This window comes from Corvus moneduloides, chromosome 12 (assembly GCF_009650955.1).
Source record: "Corvus moneduloides isolate bCorMon1 chromosome 12, bCorMon1.pri, whole genome shotgun sequence".
NCBI classification, from domain to species: Eukaryota; Metazoa; Chordata; class Aves; order Passeriformes; family Corvidae; genus Corvus; species Corvus moneduloides.
Window position 1 is genome coordinate 20920881 of NC_045487.1, and position 19055 is coordinate 20939935.

Below are 19055 nucleotides of genomic sequence, written 5' to 3' on the forward strand. Positions count from 1 at the left end.
CTTCCAACCCAAACAATTCTATGTTTCTATTAAGTTCTATAGTAAAACAAATAAAAACATGAATCAAGATTTACAAATGGATCATGGTGCCCACCTGACTGTAAGCATCTAACACAAAAACCCATGAGGACTGCTGACGCACAGAGTAACTCACATTTCAGAGTATCACAGGATCAGTCATCATACCTTCACCTAGGTAAACCATCTTCCATTTCCATGATTAACCCAATTATTTCAATCAGATTTTTGTTTGCCTAAGTACAAAGATATTTTAGAATCAGTTAGAAAGTAGGCAATGTAAACTCCCTTCATGATGTGTTCTTACATTTGTCTTCAATATGAGAATAAAGTCTTGTACCTCTGACTACAACTGCCCTTTTTGCCATCAAGCCTCAGATCCAGAGCTGCTCCCTCACAAGGACTTTCACTACAAGCAGCTATCCTGCTAACTTGGCAGCTCTTGATAACAGACAAAACTCGAAAGTAAATTTATTTTTAACTTTTTCACTTATTTTTTCAGTGTGTGTCAATGTACTAACTGACACCAGAATGATTAGGAATGTCTCTAAGATCAAAGAAAAAAAATAGATCAAAGCTACTGCATGTTCTTGTTCTATCAAGCCAAAAAAGTCTTGCAGTCAAAACTACCCTTCTAGACTTACCCAGTCTTTGTCTGCTGCATGCACTATTAATCTTTGTTTTCCAAAAGGTATGTGGACTGTCAGTTCACAGAGACACTGTTTGTTGTCAAGAAGAACTTCAAATGCTTTCTCACTACAGCCAGTCATTTGGTATCTACTCTTTCAAAGGGAAAAAAGGAGAACGCCAGAGTGAAAATTGTCAGGGCTGGCCTAACCCCCCATGATCCAAATCCACCATACTCTCCTGAATTCTAATTGCTTCATCTGTTCCTGTAGGGGAGGAAATTAGGCTTGTCTTAATAAATTTTACATAATCTTGCCTATACATTGCTGTCAGAAAGTTCCCAATATTCAGGCAAATACTTTGAGATAGATTCTGAAAAATAACTATTGCTCAACAAGTGTTAAAGAAAACTTCCTTAGATAAAAATTACGAAGACAAAATTTCTTAAACAGAAATTAGATGCTCCGGGCAAGTGGCACATTATCTTTCCAGCAAAAAGAACATTCATGGATTTACTGTACTTGAAAAAAATTAATGGATTATCTTCTTATTTTCTGGTCTTGATTTCAGTTTCCTTATATGTAAGAGAGCTGAATAGCATTTCGCTAAAGACAGAAAAATGAAGTTCCACTTCTGAGTTCAGACAAAGCAGGAAAGTTTGGAACTCTCAATCTGACAGTTATTAAACTATAAATGTCATGACTAACACACTGAGACACTTACTTTTATATGTCCAATCAACAATATATGCTTACAGTTGCCACGTGCTGATTTACTTCAGATCTCATCATTAGAAGATGTGACTTTTTTCCTTCTAGATTTCCTGGTTTCTTTGAGCTAGCCATCCACAGCTCTTGGATAACGTAATGCTGAACTTTGTCTGGACTTTTTATGCTTTTGGGCTTCTTGGGCTTTTTCAGTATGCCTGGAAAAAGTTTTTGGTTATAGTAGAAACCTAGCACTGCACAGCAGAAAATCAAAATTTTACATACTTGATTAAACTATTTCATCTGAATTCATATGACATTAATGCACTACTACTCATTACCAATTCTTAGATTAAATCATGACTGCTTAATGTATGCCAGATCTCAACACCTGCCATCTGCTTAGCACAGATACAGCCATTTGCTTGCATAGCACTCACAGGTTCACATAACTCTATGTCTCCAAGCTATCTTAATAGACTTAATTTAGATTTGATCACCTGGAATGTGTACACTTTCCCAATTCAGATCTCACCATTCCTCTCCCCAGGGTGAATGGAGTTTTAGAGAAACCCAGCCAACTACACAAAACTCAAGAGGAGCAAGAAAAGAGTGCATGTCAATTGAGATTGAAATACAAGGAAAAAGACAGTGACAAGTATGAAAACATGGCAATGGTGGTAACAACTGTCCCACCCCTGACTTCTCCTACTCCCCAGTCACGTACATTAACAAGTCAAAAAAAGGAACTTTCAGGATAACAAGCAACCTTTGTGTATCAACTTTCACATTTTAAAATATTAATAAACTAGAGATCTTAGTGTATGCAACATGTGCTTACAATAGTCACCCTTTAATGCCAACGTGTTCTAAGCATGGAATAGGTGTTCTCCTATTAACTGTGATTGCAAAAACATTTACAGCCACTATTTTTAAACTTCGGTAAAATACCTTCAGAAGGCTCCATGATGATTCAGTCAATCTTCATGCCTGTATAACATTCTTGCCTAACTTCAGCTTTGAGATTCCTTGTTTTTTTTAATTTGTTGTTGCTGCATTCATAACATACGAAGAGCTTCACTGCCTAAGAACATGAAAGTATTTTTGTGTCTTCAAAGCAAAAATGGCAGGAGCTCACATTATCAGTGTCCTCCCAGAATTTTAAATGGAATCTGTAAAGAAACAATGTTTAGGAATAGTTTTCCTTGAGATAATTTTTGACAGTTTAGTCCATGAGGGGGAGTATGAAAGCAGGAACCATAGGAGAATGTATCCTAAATTCCACTTGACTGAGCAAAGTTCACATCCTTGGTACTACCTTGGAGCAGATTTACCGAATCTGGTTGAGAAAAGAAAATGTTGATGGATGGGTATATTGCATTTTTATTTTTCTGGAGGTTTGTTTTGGTTTGTTTTCCAACTCTTCTTCCACTCAAAAAAAAAAAATCTTTAAATCTCAGGAAGTCTCTCAAGTCTTTCAAACACTCGTTTCCTTGATTCTAGTCCACCAAAACGCAGCACATCAAGCTCTTAGGCCACACGTTTTAACCAAGACTGTTACAAATTTTGGCAAAGATATTTTGAAAAGTCATTTCTTCACTCATTTGGGAGTTTGCTCGTGACTGTCAAGCATGTATTTGTGTGAACAGAACTAACAAACACCAGCTGCTATAAGCATTAACCACACACAAAGGGACACAAAGCTTTTCATCCTCAGACTGCCCCGTGGGTGTGGGGCCTGCCCCAGCCTGCTTGCCTTTCCCGGACCACTTGAACGAGCCAACTCCTGCCAGGGCTCCAAGCTGGCCCCAGAGCTGCTGCCCACCACCTCTGGGCAGCTCAGTATTATTTCATGGCTCATATTTAAATTATTCTGCAATATGACAATTGCGGACAAAAAGTAGCATGAACAGTTTTCTTTGTAACTACATAAAATGAGGCAGATTATAATCATCGTACTAATGTTTTTAGCACATTAGCCATAATAATTTGTGTGAAATGAACTGCGCAGGGCCAGGACTTGGACTTGATGATCCTGATGGGTCCCTTCCAACTCAGCATATTCTGTGATTCTATCAAAGGTTTAGAGCAGCTATAGTAAATGTTAGACAATTTGGAGAGGCATAAATAATACCTGGATACTCAAAAACTGCAATGCGAAATTCTGCATTGGATTCAATAAAAATACGTGCACCCAATAAAAATTCTACATTGCTTTAGTTTTAACTTTCTAACTTAACTCAGACTGAAACTGATTCTCCAGCGTTTTAGAGGTCCTAGGCATAAAAAATTATCACTATACAAAGCTTATTTGCAATAACAAAGTTTATTAAAATGCTTTGTTTAATTAATTAAAACAGAGCCTGCAGTATTTCAGATTATTATGCCCAGAAAGGGGTCTTTTCAATGTTCTACAATCCATACATCTGGAACTCATGAAACATCATAAAATAAACATATGCACATTTACTTTCAAAGAAATTCAATATGAATACTGTATCTATAGTGCTTCACATTATACACCACTGATCTACCATCACGGAGGAGATCAAAAATTTGAGATCAAGTCACACAATACTGAAGAAAGCAAGAGAGCTCTTCAATACTGAAGTTGTTTTAACCTAAAAAGGAAGGAAAAAAAAGTCACACTAAACAGTCACACACCACATTAAGAACATTTCATTACTTGAGCAGTTTCTTAAACCTTAGTTTCAGAGAGAGATCTGAGTTACATTAGTTAAAAACATTTTCTCAGTGATGAGACACGCAAATGTGAAGATTCCAAAACAACTGTTTGTACAAAGAAGTCTCTTTTGTGCAAAATGCATAATAACACATTTTAGCTATTCAGAAATCCAAGTAGTAGATTGTTTTTTTAATAAGAAAACACCAATGCATAACTGACACTCAGTTCCAAAGGAATGGAAGGCAGAGCCCTTTCTAATGCCAGTTGGTACATCCATTCTACTCCACACCTCAACCCCAGTCACTCTGCCATTAGACCAGAGGGATGTGGTATTCAAGAAATACCTTGACACCTCTCTTTCAGCTAGTAAGAGACATTAAACAGATGCCAATATAGCAACTGTTCCACATGGGACGTGTTTGAAGCTGACTGATCTGCATCAGACACAGTTACGTTTGTTCCTACCTTACTTGAAGCATGTAAGCAAAATATTGTGAACTGTGCTCTTCTGATTTTCACATTTATGCTAGCACTATCTTCAAGTCTCTAGTTTATAAAAATGTAATGGCAGTCTAAATTTAGAAGACATGTACATGACTCAAGCATTGTTCTGCTTGCTTCACTGTCCCTTGCTGAAGCGCAGACTAGCTTAAGCATTGGTGCCACACAACAGATCTCTCTGAATGGAATCTTAGCACACAATGTTTCTTCAATGTTCCCAAGTAAACAGAAGTACATAAATGAAAATATGAATCTCCACCTGCACTTGTTCTATTTAAAATTCCGATTCAAAATACCATCCAAAAATATCAATCATCTTTAAGTATAATGTCCATTAGCCCTACTAGGGCTGTGTATATGGTGGCCTTTACCTTAAGAGGCTATCCTAGAATTAATTACCCTCTAGATTAAAACGTCTAATATTTGTACTCTTTCCTCACTGAAGTGAGCAATATTTTACCTTCATAAAGAAACTGGCTTATTCACATTTGCTGCAAATAGGTTCACTAGAATGACAACTCATAAATTGATGCTTTAATTATTCACTGCAAAGTTTGAAGTGTTAAAGTAACCTTTCTGCTTACCTTCTTAGAAGTTCTTTAGGTGACAAGCCTGTGGTATCCATATCACTAAGGCTGTCACTGCTATCTGTAGTGTCTGAGCTGCTGTCTTTTTCTGGTTTTTTGTTCTTGTGTTTTCCTTTGTTTTTCTGCTTCTTATGCTTCTTTTTCTGTAAAAAGAAGAGAAATAATCCTTTATCTCCTTGTGAAAGACTTGGATTTTTCAGAATGTCAACAAAAGACAAAAGTTTATTTCAGTATGGACCCAAAGCTTAACTGAAACAGAACACTTATCAATGACTCTTTTCCACTACTCAGACTGAGCTAAAAAAAAAAAAAAAAAGATAAACCAAAATTCATTTAATCCAAGCACTCAACTCCCCCTAAAATAGAAGTTTTATTACAGTTACTTGTATATAAGCCATGAATGCAATTCCCAGAATATGCCTGACATCTTCCACATAGAACATGAAACTACCCACAATACCATACCTGTAGTCACATATGTATATATGGAAAAACCAGCATCATAGCAGGATAATTTTCTGGTTTCAAAACATTAGAGAAATTCTGTTGCTTACATTCTAGTCCCGGTGTATGTATTTTTTTTTCTAAACCAAGCATAAATAATAAAACATTTTGAAAGGCAGATCAAAGAATCAACAAGTCAAAAATCAGTATTTAAATTTAATACCTTTTCCTTTTTGCGTTTTTTCTTAGTCTTGTGCCTCTCTCTGATTTTCCTATGTTTTTCTTTCCTACTAGGTCCAGGAAAAGTTGGTGGCACCGCTGTTTGTTGCTGCCAAGTAGTGCCTAAAGTACAAAGCAAATGCATAAAGAATAAAAAAAAAAAAAGACCAAAGAAGGGTAATTTGGTTATTACATTCTGTATTACTTTTAACCTAATATAATAGTTAAACAAACAAAACCCCTAAGCTTTAGAAAGGAAATTACATGTCTAAAACTCCTAACTGCAACATCCCTATTGTAATTAAATGACTTTGCAATCTGTTACAAAGTGAAATTGCTATATTTTCACATCAATTTTTTATCACTGCCTCTACAGACTTGAAACAAAACTGGTACACAGGCAAAGAGGTTCCTGTTGGTGGGTCATAGCATGGCAACAAAACGTTTGCTGATGGCTGTTTGACATAACACACACATTTAAGAGATAGAATGCCTACTCAGAAATGCCTTTTTTAAAGAGAGGTTATCATATATTTTATATACAATTTCAATGTGCAGAATTTACACTCTAGATGCTTACAGAACCTACCAGAAGAAAAAGCTGGTGGCAACTTTGGTCCGAATTCCTCTGTTGCATCCAGTTCCTCCTTTGAAGTAGGCAACGAAGAATCAGTTGCAGCAGTCACACTCTCTATGAGAAAACCAAAACTTGCTATATTTGAAAGGCAAATAAGGAAATACTTTTTCCAAGAAGTGTTAAAGAAAGTTCAAGGAGGCTTTCAAAAAACCTTTAAGAAAGCAAACTGATCAGCATCCTCTATGTCTATGGACTGCTTTGGCCAACTGGGTAGCTGACATTCTGAAACATGTCGACACACTGTGGTTTTTTTTTCTTTTAAATCAAAATTTACCTTTTAAATTATACAATTATTAATTAAATTATTATCAGTGCATTTGTTTGCTTCCATTTTGTAACACAGTACTATTTTTCCACTACTCAGAATGAATAAAAAACTCCATGAGATGTGTAAGGTTAATAAACACTGAAAGTTAAATGTCAATAGAACCAACTGTGACAGTAAGTGGACAAAGTATTTTCATTTTAAGCATGTTCTAACACTAGATGTTTTGTTCCCCCTCACTGTATAATAGGCATATTCCATACAGCAGTTTGCTTGTAAGATCTACACAAAAGGTACGTGGCAATGCTAATAACACTGTAACATGCAAGGCCTTATGCAGTGCTGTATTATTCACATTTTCTACATGGCCAGCTCCGTCAATCTCAGATGATCTGCACGGGAGCATCACATTGTGCTAAGAGTCCAAGAATGCGTGATTCAAAAACGAAACTTTTACAAGGTATTTATTTTATGCTGCATGAAAATGAACATCCATTAAGTATTACCTTGTACATTAGAGGAAGAACTGTCTGGTACATCAACTTGCTTGGTGGTTTCTGACTCTCTTTCTGAAGTAGTTGGTTGCTGTTCTTCATCACTCTCTTCTTCAGAGGAAGATGATTTTTCATCTGAGGAGCTCACAAAGATGGCCTTAAATAAGTCCATGGGTGGTCGCCCGCTTTCTTCCTCCTGATTCTTATCTTCATTAGCTACCTGCTAAATAGCATCATAACAGACTGTATTTAAACACTAAAGAAACTAACAATCTCTCTCTGATAAGGAATAACTTCAAGCATGCTGACAGGTATTTACAAAACATTTGGATGGCACAATAGCTGCGAAATAAATCTTAGTCCCAAATAGTAAAGCTCTGAAACACTGCAGAACTAAGCCAGTGTCCTGTAAAAGTAGTGCAGTTTGTGATGACAGATCCCCAGATATTATAAATTCTAATTCATTAATTCAAAGTTCAATTATATAATACTAAATTTAAGCAAAAGGAAAACATCACCTTTCTCTGCAAAACATGCACTCTCCTCTATGGAAAGGAGAAATAAATACATTCTGTGCCTGTGAGCAGAGTGGTGGTAAAGTCACTGAACTAAGTTCCCAGACTACTGAGCTACATTTTTTCTTCTTTTAAGCTCTACTTCAGGTATAATCAGATCTGCAGTCCTTGTAAGCTGCAAACATCTTGCATCCCAGATTTATAACCTCAAAATTCTTCAAAGTGCCATCTCATGCCTTTGCTCATCCTGAGCTAGCTCTCGTGCACACTGACCTGTATTAAATCAATTCATATATTGACCCATCTTATTTCTGGGTTGTCAAGGTTTACAGCAATTCCCTTTAAGTACAAATCCTATTGTACACTCACCGGAGTGGGAAGAGGTTCACTTGTCCCAGTTCCACATTCTTCTGTTATTGGCACTGGTGGCTGCTGATGAACATCAGCTTTTGATCTAGCAAGACTAATGAATTCACTGATAGAATCTTTCTTCTCCTTCTCTTTATCTGACACATCCCACCTTGAAGGTTTCTTTGGTTCTAAAACATCCAAAATATTCAAATCATCTGCATGCCAAATTGTTCTGCATTTCATGGCCTACTTGATTTTAAATTACTCTGCTTCTTCAGTCTGACATTTTTAAAATCTTTCTAATGAATACTTGACCTATAAATGTCTTCCAGGTAGAAGAAATTAGCATTATATCACTAACTTCAGTTTTTATGTCCGTGAATTTTTATTTTCAATTTCTTTGTTTTGGTTTTTTAAATGAAAAAAAATCACATGGCTAGGTTCTCAATGAAAAAGATGCTTTTTCTGTACTATTATCTCATGTATAGCTAAATTAATAAAGTAACAACAAACTTACTGTTGAGACTGTTACTCTCTTGGATCTTTTCGTTTGTTGCTTGAGTTACAGATGTGGTGGGCTCAGGCACAGTTAAGAAATTAAAAACAGAATACTTGTCTCGTTTCACTTTTGGTAAACCCACTACAGAAGAACTAGAGGGAAATAAAAGTGTTTGCTGATTATTGTTTTCAACACAGAAAAGTCCTCAAATTATCTACAACAAGCTGAAGCACCTACAGTAGTCCTTCAAATGCATGCTATTTTATCAGAGGTCACCATATTTCATGATGCAAATAAAAATATTAGGCAGTTCTGTATTCCCTCATAATACAAGAAAACATCAAGCCAGATTTTCCACAAGCAAATGAAAAACTCAGAATTTTAAAAAAAGTATTAAAAATGTAAGTATCAATTATCTTACTCAGGATATGGATCACGAACATTAAATCTTTTACACAGCAGCTTATCAGGATGCCATTCAAACTTGTCTCTTGTGAGTTTGCCAAACATCTTCATCTTCACAGCTGTTTCCTTATCATCAATATCATTCTGAAAAAGGTCAAACATTTATAGCTGCTAAATAAGTAACAACTTAATGAACTGCTGTAAGACTTAAGAACAGGACAAAGCCATAAATATTTAAATGCTGTTTAACAAATCACTACTCCGTATGCACCGAGCGTTTTCAAAAGCTGCTAAACAAAAGGGCAATAAAATAGCAACATATCTACCTAACAGTTTAAAAGAAAAACAATGTCAGGGCTAAGGCAACAACTGCAGCTCCAGTGTATTAAAAGACTGTAAACAGCATATACCTCTTGGTCTCGGGGAACTTCAACTTTGTCAACATCATCTTCATACTTGGCCCGGGTAAATCTGGATGACAGTGTTGAATTTGAGGATCTGTAGAACATCGCTGCACGAAAGAACTCCTCCTGTTCTCTTCCTCGCTCCCATTCTGACATATTCGGGTCTAAAAAGCGCTCCAATGTATCTATTGTAAGATAGGGAGAGAAATGCTTAGCAGAGATTACAGCTTACTTCAGGTCAACACTTTTCAAACAAAAAATAAGGTAATAAGCAAACATCCTTGCAAATATTTAATGTGTATTTAGCGTAAGGGTAGTATTAATCTCAACTGTTTTAATCCCTGATAAATGGAGGTAGTTTTTCAAGACAGCAAGAATGACAGCATTTGCCAAATCCAAAATGGATATTTTAAATAATTTTACTTGTAAAACTGATTCCTTACTCATTGCCCTCTAAAGAATGTTCAAAATACTTAACGGATTTCACAGGTGATTAAAACAAAAAGTATAATCCAAAGCTTCATCAATAAATAAAATACAGAATGAAAGAGTTTACGCCTGGCTAGGCTTTGGTAACTTTCAAGGGGCTTTCTGGTACATAAAGTGCCCACTGATAAATACAGAGTTTGGACACAGGTTTACAGCAACAGGTTCACTTTTTCTCCCAGAAGGAAGAGGAAATAATACCAGCCACGCAAATACACTCACAGTAGAACAGACCTTTGACCATTCCAGTTATTTATACATTCCTACATTTTCATCATTATGACTCAGGAGGCACTTAGAGTCATATAGTCATAATTGAGAATACTCAATTTTACCCAGGGAAAATCCCAGTCCTGAACAGAGGAACTATGGGTTCAAAGCTCAAGTAGTGTGTCCCAATGCGGCAACCAGAAGAGGCTACTGACCAGAAAATATTTATTTTATATAATGAAAAGGATTTCTAAAAAAACCCCCAAAAAACCCCAAACCACAACTAAAACAACAAACCCAGGTTTTCTACCTATCACTATGTGCCTTCCTCTGTCAAATTTTCCTGGTGCCCATCTTCTTCTTCCCCAATAGCCCCTGTGTACTTCAAAATTTGAAAAAAAACCCCAACCCCTTTTTTTTAAAGTTTATTTCAAGGCAATCTAGAGTCATGAGCTGATGATGAACTCCCTAGATCAATTTCAGCTTTTTATGCCTTACAGAAAAATCACAGTACTGGAAAACTCACCACAAGGCATCGCCAGTACCTGGTTTAATCTCAGATACACCACAGTATATAATTTAATAGCAAAAACCTAAACAAAATGGAAGGAGACTGAAACAGCATGAAAAGAGGTGATGAAGGAGATTGGATTTTTTTTGGTTTTGAGTAAGAACTCTGCATGTATGCTGTGTTTTTACAGTCATAAATTTTTCTGAGAAGAACATAAGTGACAGCAGAAGTTTGAGTATCCAAATGACGTATAATACAAGCTCTGACAAGTGTGAAATACTTCATTCACTTTAGGGTCCTTATCTCCCCCTGGTGCAGAGTGTATGGGGTTTCTTTTGATTCTACTGTTACCCAATTATCTTTCTGCCTTTATATGATCTGTCAGTTTAACTCCTCAAAGGGAAAGAAACTAAAGGAAAAGGCTTGTTCCTCTAACCAAAGCTGAAGTAAGGGAAATCCAGGAAATGAAGTAGAACTTAACTTCTGCTACATTGTAGAAGTATGAAATGTAATGCCTAAAATCAAGACTTTCTGACAATTGAGTAACAGAGCAGTTTTCCTGAAATCAACATGACTAAGTATCAGTAAAAAAAATCTGTTAACATTGGTCCTAAAAGAAGTAAAGGGAGAAATGCTGTGGAATTAAGGAAGAGAACTCATAGTGAATATAAAATGCACTGGGACAAAAAGAAAAAAACAAACGGGGAGGGGGAGAAAAAAAATTAAGCAAGCAATATTTCACCTTTTTCTCCTTTTTGAAGACTTTTCACAAAATTTTCATATCTTTTTTGTTTTTCGGGATTTTTTGCAAATGGTTTGAAGTCACTAGAACCAGCATTTGCTAACTGTCCCCCCAGCAGCATTTGCCATTTGTGAGCAGCATCTTCTGAAGAGGCTGGCTGGAATCTGTTTTTTGGTGACTGCTGAGACACTATTTTTGCTTTCATTTGTTGTTCAGATGCTTGTTTAATTTCTTTGAGTCTTTCTCTATCTTTCTCAGACAGATATTCCAAAATAGAAGGAGCTGGACCTAAAGCAGAAAGAAAGCAGTAAAAGATAAATAGAAATGAAAAATTACTAGAACTATTTCTTCCCCTTTAGCAGAGGAAAAAATCCTTACCACATGCGTATACAGTCAGATAAAATGCTCTTAAGCAGAAATTAAAAATAAAATGGCATACATGGCAGATAAAAATTTGGCCACTATTACATCTTTTATGCTATTTACATATAACTTAATAAAGTTTGCTATTGTAGATAAAAATGTGAGCCACAGTTACAAATTATCTTTTTAGTATATTTGAATGTATTTCAGTGAAACCTCATTTTACAGAAAAAATCCTCACAGCCTAGGATATTCAAAAAAGGCCACAACCCCCTCCACCCCCAAAACAAAACAAAATCCAATACATAGTTTTTGTCTTTAAGTAAATGAAAATACAGACAGTTATGTCAACAATTCAACTGCTGAGATCAAACTGAACAATGAAATGGTATTCTTGCTATGGTAACTAGATTTGATATATTTATGTTAGAAAATAAGCATTCAAGGCCAGACCAAATTATTACCGTTCTATAAACAAAAGGGGACCTGGAACACAAGCAAGAATATGGTCACGTATCTCAGTACCTTTCAGCTCAGTCTCTCCTAGCTGTTCCCTCCTCTGAGCTGCATTCAAAGCATGCCTGCTTTGCTGTGCTGGATCACTCTCCAGTTTCCCAGTCGATTCCTCCAATGTCTTCTGTAAATGGCAGTTTTCATTCCCAGCTATTATCACAGGTCGAAAGTAATGGACTGGTCTGTAATTTCGTGGCAGGCTGGGCGGTGGATAAACCTGGGGGGGGGAAAGGGGCAACAAAACAAAAAAATCCACTGAGGGAGACAACTTTGTATGCAATAACTATTGTGTTTCAGAAAAAGTCAGTTCAACCTAAGAATTCCTCAATTTACATCTTAGCAGTAAAAACAAATCGTACAAGCTACCAATTCCTTTAGACCCTGTCAGTAAGCGGCCCTGTAATACAAACTCTGGGAACAAACACATTGACAATATATTGTCAACTATGAAAAAATAGGAAAACACGCACATTAAGTGACAGAAAAATTAACAAGAGTCTTAAGATGCACTGCTTTTATTTGAGAAAATACCTCTTAACATTGCTTACTATTTTTTTTAACTGAAGTCAAATGATTTAATCAATTAATTGGACTACTGAGTACTTCTGTACTTACTATATTTTTATGTCTCTCAAAGTGTTTTTCCCCACATTCTTCATATAAGCTGTTACTTCAAAGGTTCTCCTGTGTTCCCTATACAATGCAATTTTATATACCACACAAATATTCTTCCTTTGAAAGAGGATACTGTCATACAATTTATACATACAATTCATACAAATATGTATGGCATGAATTATATCAACTTGAAGACAGGACTCAGAAATTAAATTGTCACCAAAATAGCAAAGCAGACAAAGCATGAGGCCTGATTCTTACAGAAAACTGAATGTTACATATCAAAGATCTAGAACCAAAATATGTAATTTTTTTTATTTTGCAGTTTAATTAAACCATTCCTCCAACTTTATGGCAAATAGCAGTGAATAGTCTGGAAGGCACTTGTTCAAAGCCAGTACACAGGCAAGGTTCAAATACCTTCAGGAGTCTGATAAATTTTAGGTTTTTCTGTTGAACAGCCCCCAATGCTACAATTTTGTTCATTCAGCAATTTTTACTGCTGACCAGAACATTTATTTCTAAGAACAGAAAAACACCGAGAAGTAGTAGAGTCTGCACAGTTCACATGATGAATGATGCTATTCTTAATACATAAAACATCACTATCTGCTTACCTTGATTGGAGCTGATGATTTTGATGCCAAGGAAAAACCATCCAGGATTTTTCCTATATATTTAAATTCTCTTTCAGGCCCTACAAAATGATCACAAAGTTGGTCAATATTTGAAACATGCATGTTAGGCAATTCTTTTTTTTCCTGAATATTTTCCATTTGTCACTGTCTATTATGAGTTATAATTGTAGTTCGTTGTTTTCACCACCTTTCATTTAAAATTAAGGGTTCTGATTCTGGATTAGTATTATACGAGTAAAAACTGCTACCAGAGTGATTGCTGCAAGTTCAACATGGTTTATAGTGAAGCAACAGTGTCCATACTGTGCACAGCAAACACCAGCAGTGCCATTCATGTGTACAGCCAACATGAACAGGTTCCCCAGAAATTACTACAGTATTTCATGCACTTAAGTGGTGCAGTAAAAATAAAGTGGTACCAAGATAGAATTTGCAAAAATTATCTGAAAATACAGAAGTTTATCTAAAAAAAAGGTTCTCTTTTCAAGAGCTGGATCATATTTTGTAACTGTGGTTCACCATCACTTGTTTTCTTCAGTGAAACCGAATGCTGTATCTCGCAAAGCAGCACATATTGTCCTTTTGAAATTATGCTTTGAGGGTTTAATCTGCACTGGGATTAGTGGAGGACTTTGGAAATTATTTCTGTAATTGAACACTTCAACACAGAAGGAGGACTAGTTGAATTTTCAGATATCAAGGCTGAAAATTAAAATACATAGCAAATAGAGACTACATTTGTGGGTTTTTTCCCCCCATATTACACTCACTCTTTAAACAGAACCACAGTTCTTACTTTTTTTGGATTTATACTGTTTCGGTGCTGTCCAGCCATACAAGCCATCTCCAGGCTCCTCATCCTTTAGAACTGTATCATATTTTGACAGTGTGTCAGTTGCATAAATATCATCATCTTCTTCCTCTAAAGCTCCTACACCAAAAGCCTAAAATATATATTTTAAGTGAGAATTTGAAAGTGTAAAAGTATTTTTAAGTCACGTATCAGAACACATCTGCATGTGCATCTATTCAACTATATAAAATCTACAGTACAAATATATATACACTGGGAAAAGTGTAGTTTCACCACAAAAATCGAGGTGGAAAAAAAGAACACACCTTAGTGAGCACAAAAGCAAACACATTCCACTCCCTTGGCAGAGAGGGACAGCAAGTTTGGTCTGTACAGGACAGGGACAGCAGACTAGTTCTAGTAAAATAACATGTGCAATCTGACTAAGACCAGGTTAAGTTCTCAAAAGGAAAAAAATACGTCAGTTAACATGGAAATTAAACAAGTAGAATTCCCAGAAAACATAAACTGACAGTGCTTCTAGATAAGAACTACAAATACCCTGGAGCAACACAAAACCTCTCTAGCTGACAGATACAGCATTACTGAAAGTACAATACACAAAACCATAAACTAAATCATACTGAATATTAGTTTTATCTAATCAAAGTAACACAAGATGTTTTTCCATCCAGCTACTCAGAGTCAGGTATTTCTTAGAGTTGTCTTTTATAGTTTCAATAAGTGAAGGCATTTGAGAGTTCTAAGGATTTTTCCACACATTCAAAGTAAGTTCTAAAAAATCCTATTCTCAAACCACACTTAACATTTTTTACAATAATACTACAATGACTAGGAGCTTTTCACGTAAGAAAAAACAAAATTATTTGGATTTTACTGCACTAATCATAAAACACATTAAAAAAATGTCCTCACCTGACCTGTAATACCTAGTTTTCTTCCTTTACTGTGTCTCAGATCACCAAGTAAATTGCTTGTTTCCTCAGAACCACCTGTGAAAAGATTCAGGTGTTCTCTTCCAGATACACCAAACAAAGCTTGTGAGGGGTCCAAACCCTTATAGCCAAGTCCATGGACATTGTCCTTTGGAGTCAAATCTACAGGCATTACATCTTTCGGTGCAAACGTCACATTCTCTGGCTGGAATTCATCCTCTTCATCCTTGTATAAAATAAAAGTTTATAAGAGCAAATATGACTAAAAGTTCTGTATGTTGAGCTTATACAACATTCAGTTAACATGAGCCTAGGCAAGTCTGCATTTCCTGAATTGTATATGAACTATACCTGCTTACGTAGCAAAAGAAGAAATTTAGATATTAAAACCTTTCTTCACATTAAACATAAAAAGTATTTATAAACACTTTTAAGAAGATTTGAAAATGCATTTTTAAATACTGTTCAAGGACACTGAAGAATTTGTTTTGTTTTTTTATATGTTATCACATATTCTTACATAAGTCAACAAACCAATTGTGCCTGTTCAATACCTCAGAAGCCTCAGACAGTCCAGGTGGTAATGCACAACCATATATTTTCACTGTAGGATCTGTAAGAGACATCGTAACACCACATTACATCAATAAAAGGAGAAAGTTGAAATCAACTTTCTAATCATTCTACTAATATTAACTTTCTACTAACAAGACAGTTAATTAGCTCAGGAACTTCCCTGAACTTACCAGGTTTCTGTCTGCATGGCTTTCTTTTGACTCGTGGTCCAATACCTTGTCCTTCTTTCCAGCCCATTTTTCGTAATAGTTCAACCCCAACTGTTATTCTACAAAGAAAACAAAAGGAAGCAAAACCCAAAATTACTTCAAACCACACCTTTATTATTTGTTGATAAATAATATACCTATATAATATTTGAACTTCTGTTTTTACATCCCACTTTAAAATCAAATCTGATTGTATTAATATTTGCATACACACTCCCATTTATAAATGTTTACGTGGTACCAGTCTGCACATTCAAGGTGGAGGCCACATAGGAAATGTAACACTGCAGGATCTTCCAGTCTCTCACAATTACTGTGATCAAACATTACTTTTCTAAGCAGTACAACACTTTTAAGTGAAAGGAACTGTTTGGCAAACTTTTATGTAAATTTACTTACTTAGATGGTCCTATTAAATCATCAAATGCAGTGATTCCTGGAATGGGAGCAATTACTCCTGCAATCTGTCTAGCTTTCTCCTTTATTCTGTCTTTAGCTTTAGATGCAAAATCATCTGTAGTTGTAATATCTTTTGGTGCTATCCCAAACTCACTAAGATCCTGGAAATATACACAAAATGAAAACATTTAGATTAAACATCCCTCAAATTCTTACTTACTGTAATAGTAAAGTAATGAAAATGGCACATAACGTTCATATTGGCTAATTTTCTCAAGCTACTTATACAGTAGTTTTTTCAATAGCTTTAGTGGAAATATCTTAAACCGCTTCAAAAGCATTTGCATTTTCTGATAAAGTGAAAGGGTTGAGTTCTGGTTTTATTATTTAATACTGACATTACAGGAGCTTCTTAAGTGAACCCGTGAAACCATCTATATGACCTAGTAGTATAACACCGTGTACAAGAAGTAATTTTAAAGTTACTTCAATTTTTGCTGTTATGGCAACTATTTACACAAGTTTTCGATTCCTTTCTAAATTTACCTCTTCATCCATGAAGTCTTCTGGTCCAAGAATGGTTCTATCTGCTCTCTTCTGCCGTGATGACACAAAAGCTGAAGGTGTCCATCCTTTAAAGAAGATAAATATTTAAGTAAGGTACTTAAGGCAACATGGTATTTGAAAACAATCCAAATATTTCAACCTTACATCTTAAGTATACATCAAAGAACATTTGTAAAATTACAGTCCAAAGACTCAAGGAGAAATAACTTCAGCAATACTGGCTCAACTGTTCACAGTATAAGGAATAGCAAGAACAAAAATGCTTAATGACAGTTAATTTGCTTTCACTAATGTGAAAATATGGTTCTCAATTTAACCATTCCCAGAAGACAGCAAAATATCTAACCTTCCTTTGTGCCAACAGTGTTAAAGTAACCAGCTGAAAAGCCACCAGTAAATGCTCCATGGAAACGCTGGTATCGTCCCTTTGCATCTTTAACAGTCTGCTCTTGAAGAGGAACTGGCTTTTTAATTCGTTCACCTACAATGAAATAAACCGAGAAAGTAAGACACAATTTTACATGAAAAAGAGACTTCCCCCTTCCTCCAGAAGCCGTTCCTTCAAGTAAGAACAGGATCAAACGCTAGCCACCCTGAAGTGGAAAGCATCAGCAGTTTACATTTATTTCCACCGCACTGTAACTATTTGTATACACCCTTGATGCACATCGCTAAAGGAAAAGCATGAAGCATTCACATCAAAACTCTTAATTCTACTGACTTCTGAGAACATTGGGGGTTTTTTCTGTGAAAGGACATTTTTAGTTTTTAAGTGTGCAAAATCTCTGGCAGGATTTCTTCAGTAATTGCTTGAGAAATTACACATCAAAAGTGTCTAAACTAAAACAAAACATAAAAGCCACAGACTTTGACATAAACATTTTCCCCTTTTTAACAATATTTCTTGAATAAAGTGGCACCGACTTGGGAGTCACAACTGTACATTAGTCCTTCAACGACGCCCTGTTCATCTCATCAAGATAAGCATCGGACGGTCAGATTAGCATAACTGCTGCGTACACTCGAACTTTTATACTTGAACTATACTGTCTGGGTGTTTTTGGTTTTGGTTTTTTGTTTGTTTGGGGTTTTTTGAGGCTTGGGGAAAGCACAAAAGCAAAGACTGGCACCCGGCTCCACCCAGTGCAGCGCCGCCACAACCCGGGGGTACCCCAGCCCCACCCGCAAACCGCTCTAGTGCCGAGGCCTTTCCCACTCCGCTGCCAGGCGGCTCGCTCTGTGTCGGGCCAGATCCTCTCCCAGGGCAGCACGGCTGCCGAGAAAGGCCCCACGCCCCGCGGCAGCAGGAGGAAGAGGAAGCAGGTCTGCGCTGAGCCTACACGCCGCAGTTCCCCAAAGTAAGGGATGGAGGGCCTTCAGCCGCGAACCGGACCGGACCGCGCAGGCCCTTCGGGATACCCTGGCCCCAGCGCCTCACGCCGGGCCGCTCCCCAGTGCTCGCCACAACGATTGACGAAAGGACGGAGGAGGAACAAACGAACCTCCCGGGGATCCCTTACCCTCCTGCAGAGGCTGCAGCGCGCTTCCATAGCTCACCAAATCCTCCTCCTCGCTGTCGCTGCTCTCCGCCGCCATCTTACCCGACGGTGGCCGCCTGGGTCGCGGCGGCATCACAAGCGGGAGGCGGGGCCGCGCCGCGCCCGGCACCTCCCGCCTCCGAGAGCGGCCGCTGCGGCGGATCGGCGCCCGTCAGCCCCGGGGCGCCGCCGGACGGACGGGAGCGGCGGCATCGCCGAGCGCCCTGGAACCCTTCAGCGCCTCTCGGCCTCATCGCGGCATTGGGCCTGCCCGCCGGGCACAGCGCGGTCCTGCGGGCCCCTCTCGGTCCCCCCTCCTGCGGGGAGCGACGGTAAAGCGGGGAGGGCACGGCGGGGGCCGGACCGTGTCCCGGCCGCGCGGGTCCCTCCAGCGCAACCGTGTTTGGCTGAAAAATTCCCAGCCCCAGCGGTCTGGGAGCTCTGCGGAGCTGCCGTGTGCGGCTCCACATCAGTGGTCCGATGGTTGTCTGGTGTCTTTAAAAATTACCAACGCTACATAATGTCAAACTCTCGGTCATCAGTAGCCATGCGATACTCCCTCGAATCATCGAGTGCA

The 19055-nt window shown here is 37.5% G+C and overlaps 1 protein-coding gene across 3 annotated transcripts; it reads right to left on the minus strand.

Annotated features, from left to right (window-relative positions):
* Positions 1-658: 658 nt before the first annotated feature.
* GPATCH1 (G-patch domain containing 1) lies at positions 659-18631 on the minus strand. 3 transcript variants are annotated; one of them, XR_004242578.1, is made up of 21 exons: positions 18461-18629; positions 17287-17421; positions 16920-17005; positions 16374-16534; positions 15936-16033; positions 15744-15802; positions 15170-15415; positions 14237-14384; positions 13420-13499; positions 12197-12401; positions 11309-11596; positions 9366-9544; positions 8972-9099; positions 8569-8702; positions 8070-8239; positions 7198-7408; positions 6379-6480; positions 5794-5912; positions 5124-5269; positions 2304-3973; positions 659-1570 (listed from the first exon to the last, which is right to left on the minus strand). XR_004242578.1 is itself a non-coding variant. In XM_032121855.1 (20 exons), exons 1-20 carry the CDS (start codon positions 18570-18572, stop codon positions 3952-3954), a joined length of 2826 nt encoding a protein of 941 aa, XP_031977746.1. In that variant the 5' UTR covers positions 18573-18631; the 3' UTR covers positions 659-3951. The 3 variants fall into 3 exon arrangements, 2 of the variants coding, with proteins under 2 accessions (XP_031977746.1, XP_031977745.1); XM_032121855.1 differs by having other exon boundaries at positions 659-3973; positions 7198-7405; positions 18461-18631; XM_032121854.1 differs by having other exon boundaries at positions 659-3973.
* Positions 18632-19055: the final 424 nt, after the last annotated feature.

Bases quoted from the DNA above. Each gene is read 5' to 3' on its own strand.
- GPATCH1 (XM_032121854.1), bottom strand. From the start codon at position 18,572: ATGCCGCCGCGACCCAGGCGGCCACCGTCGGGTAAGATGGCGGCGGAG. The intron at 15,803-15,935 runs GTAAGTTCAGGG...TGTCTCTTACAG, and splicing joins GCCATGCAGACAGAAACCTG to ATCCTACAGTGAAAATATAT. The intron at 5,913-6,378 runs GTAGGTTCTGTA...TTTGTACTTTAG, and splicing joins GCCACCAGCTTTTTCTTCTG to GCACTACTTGGCAGCAACAA.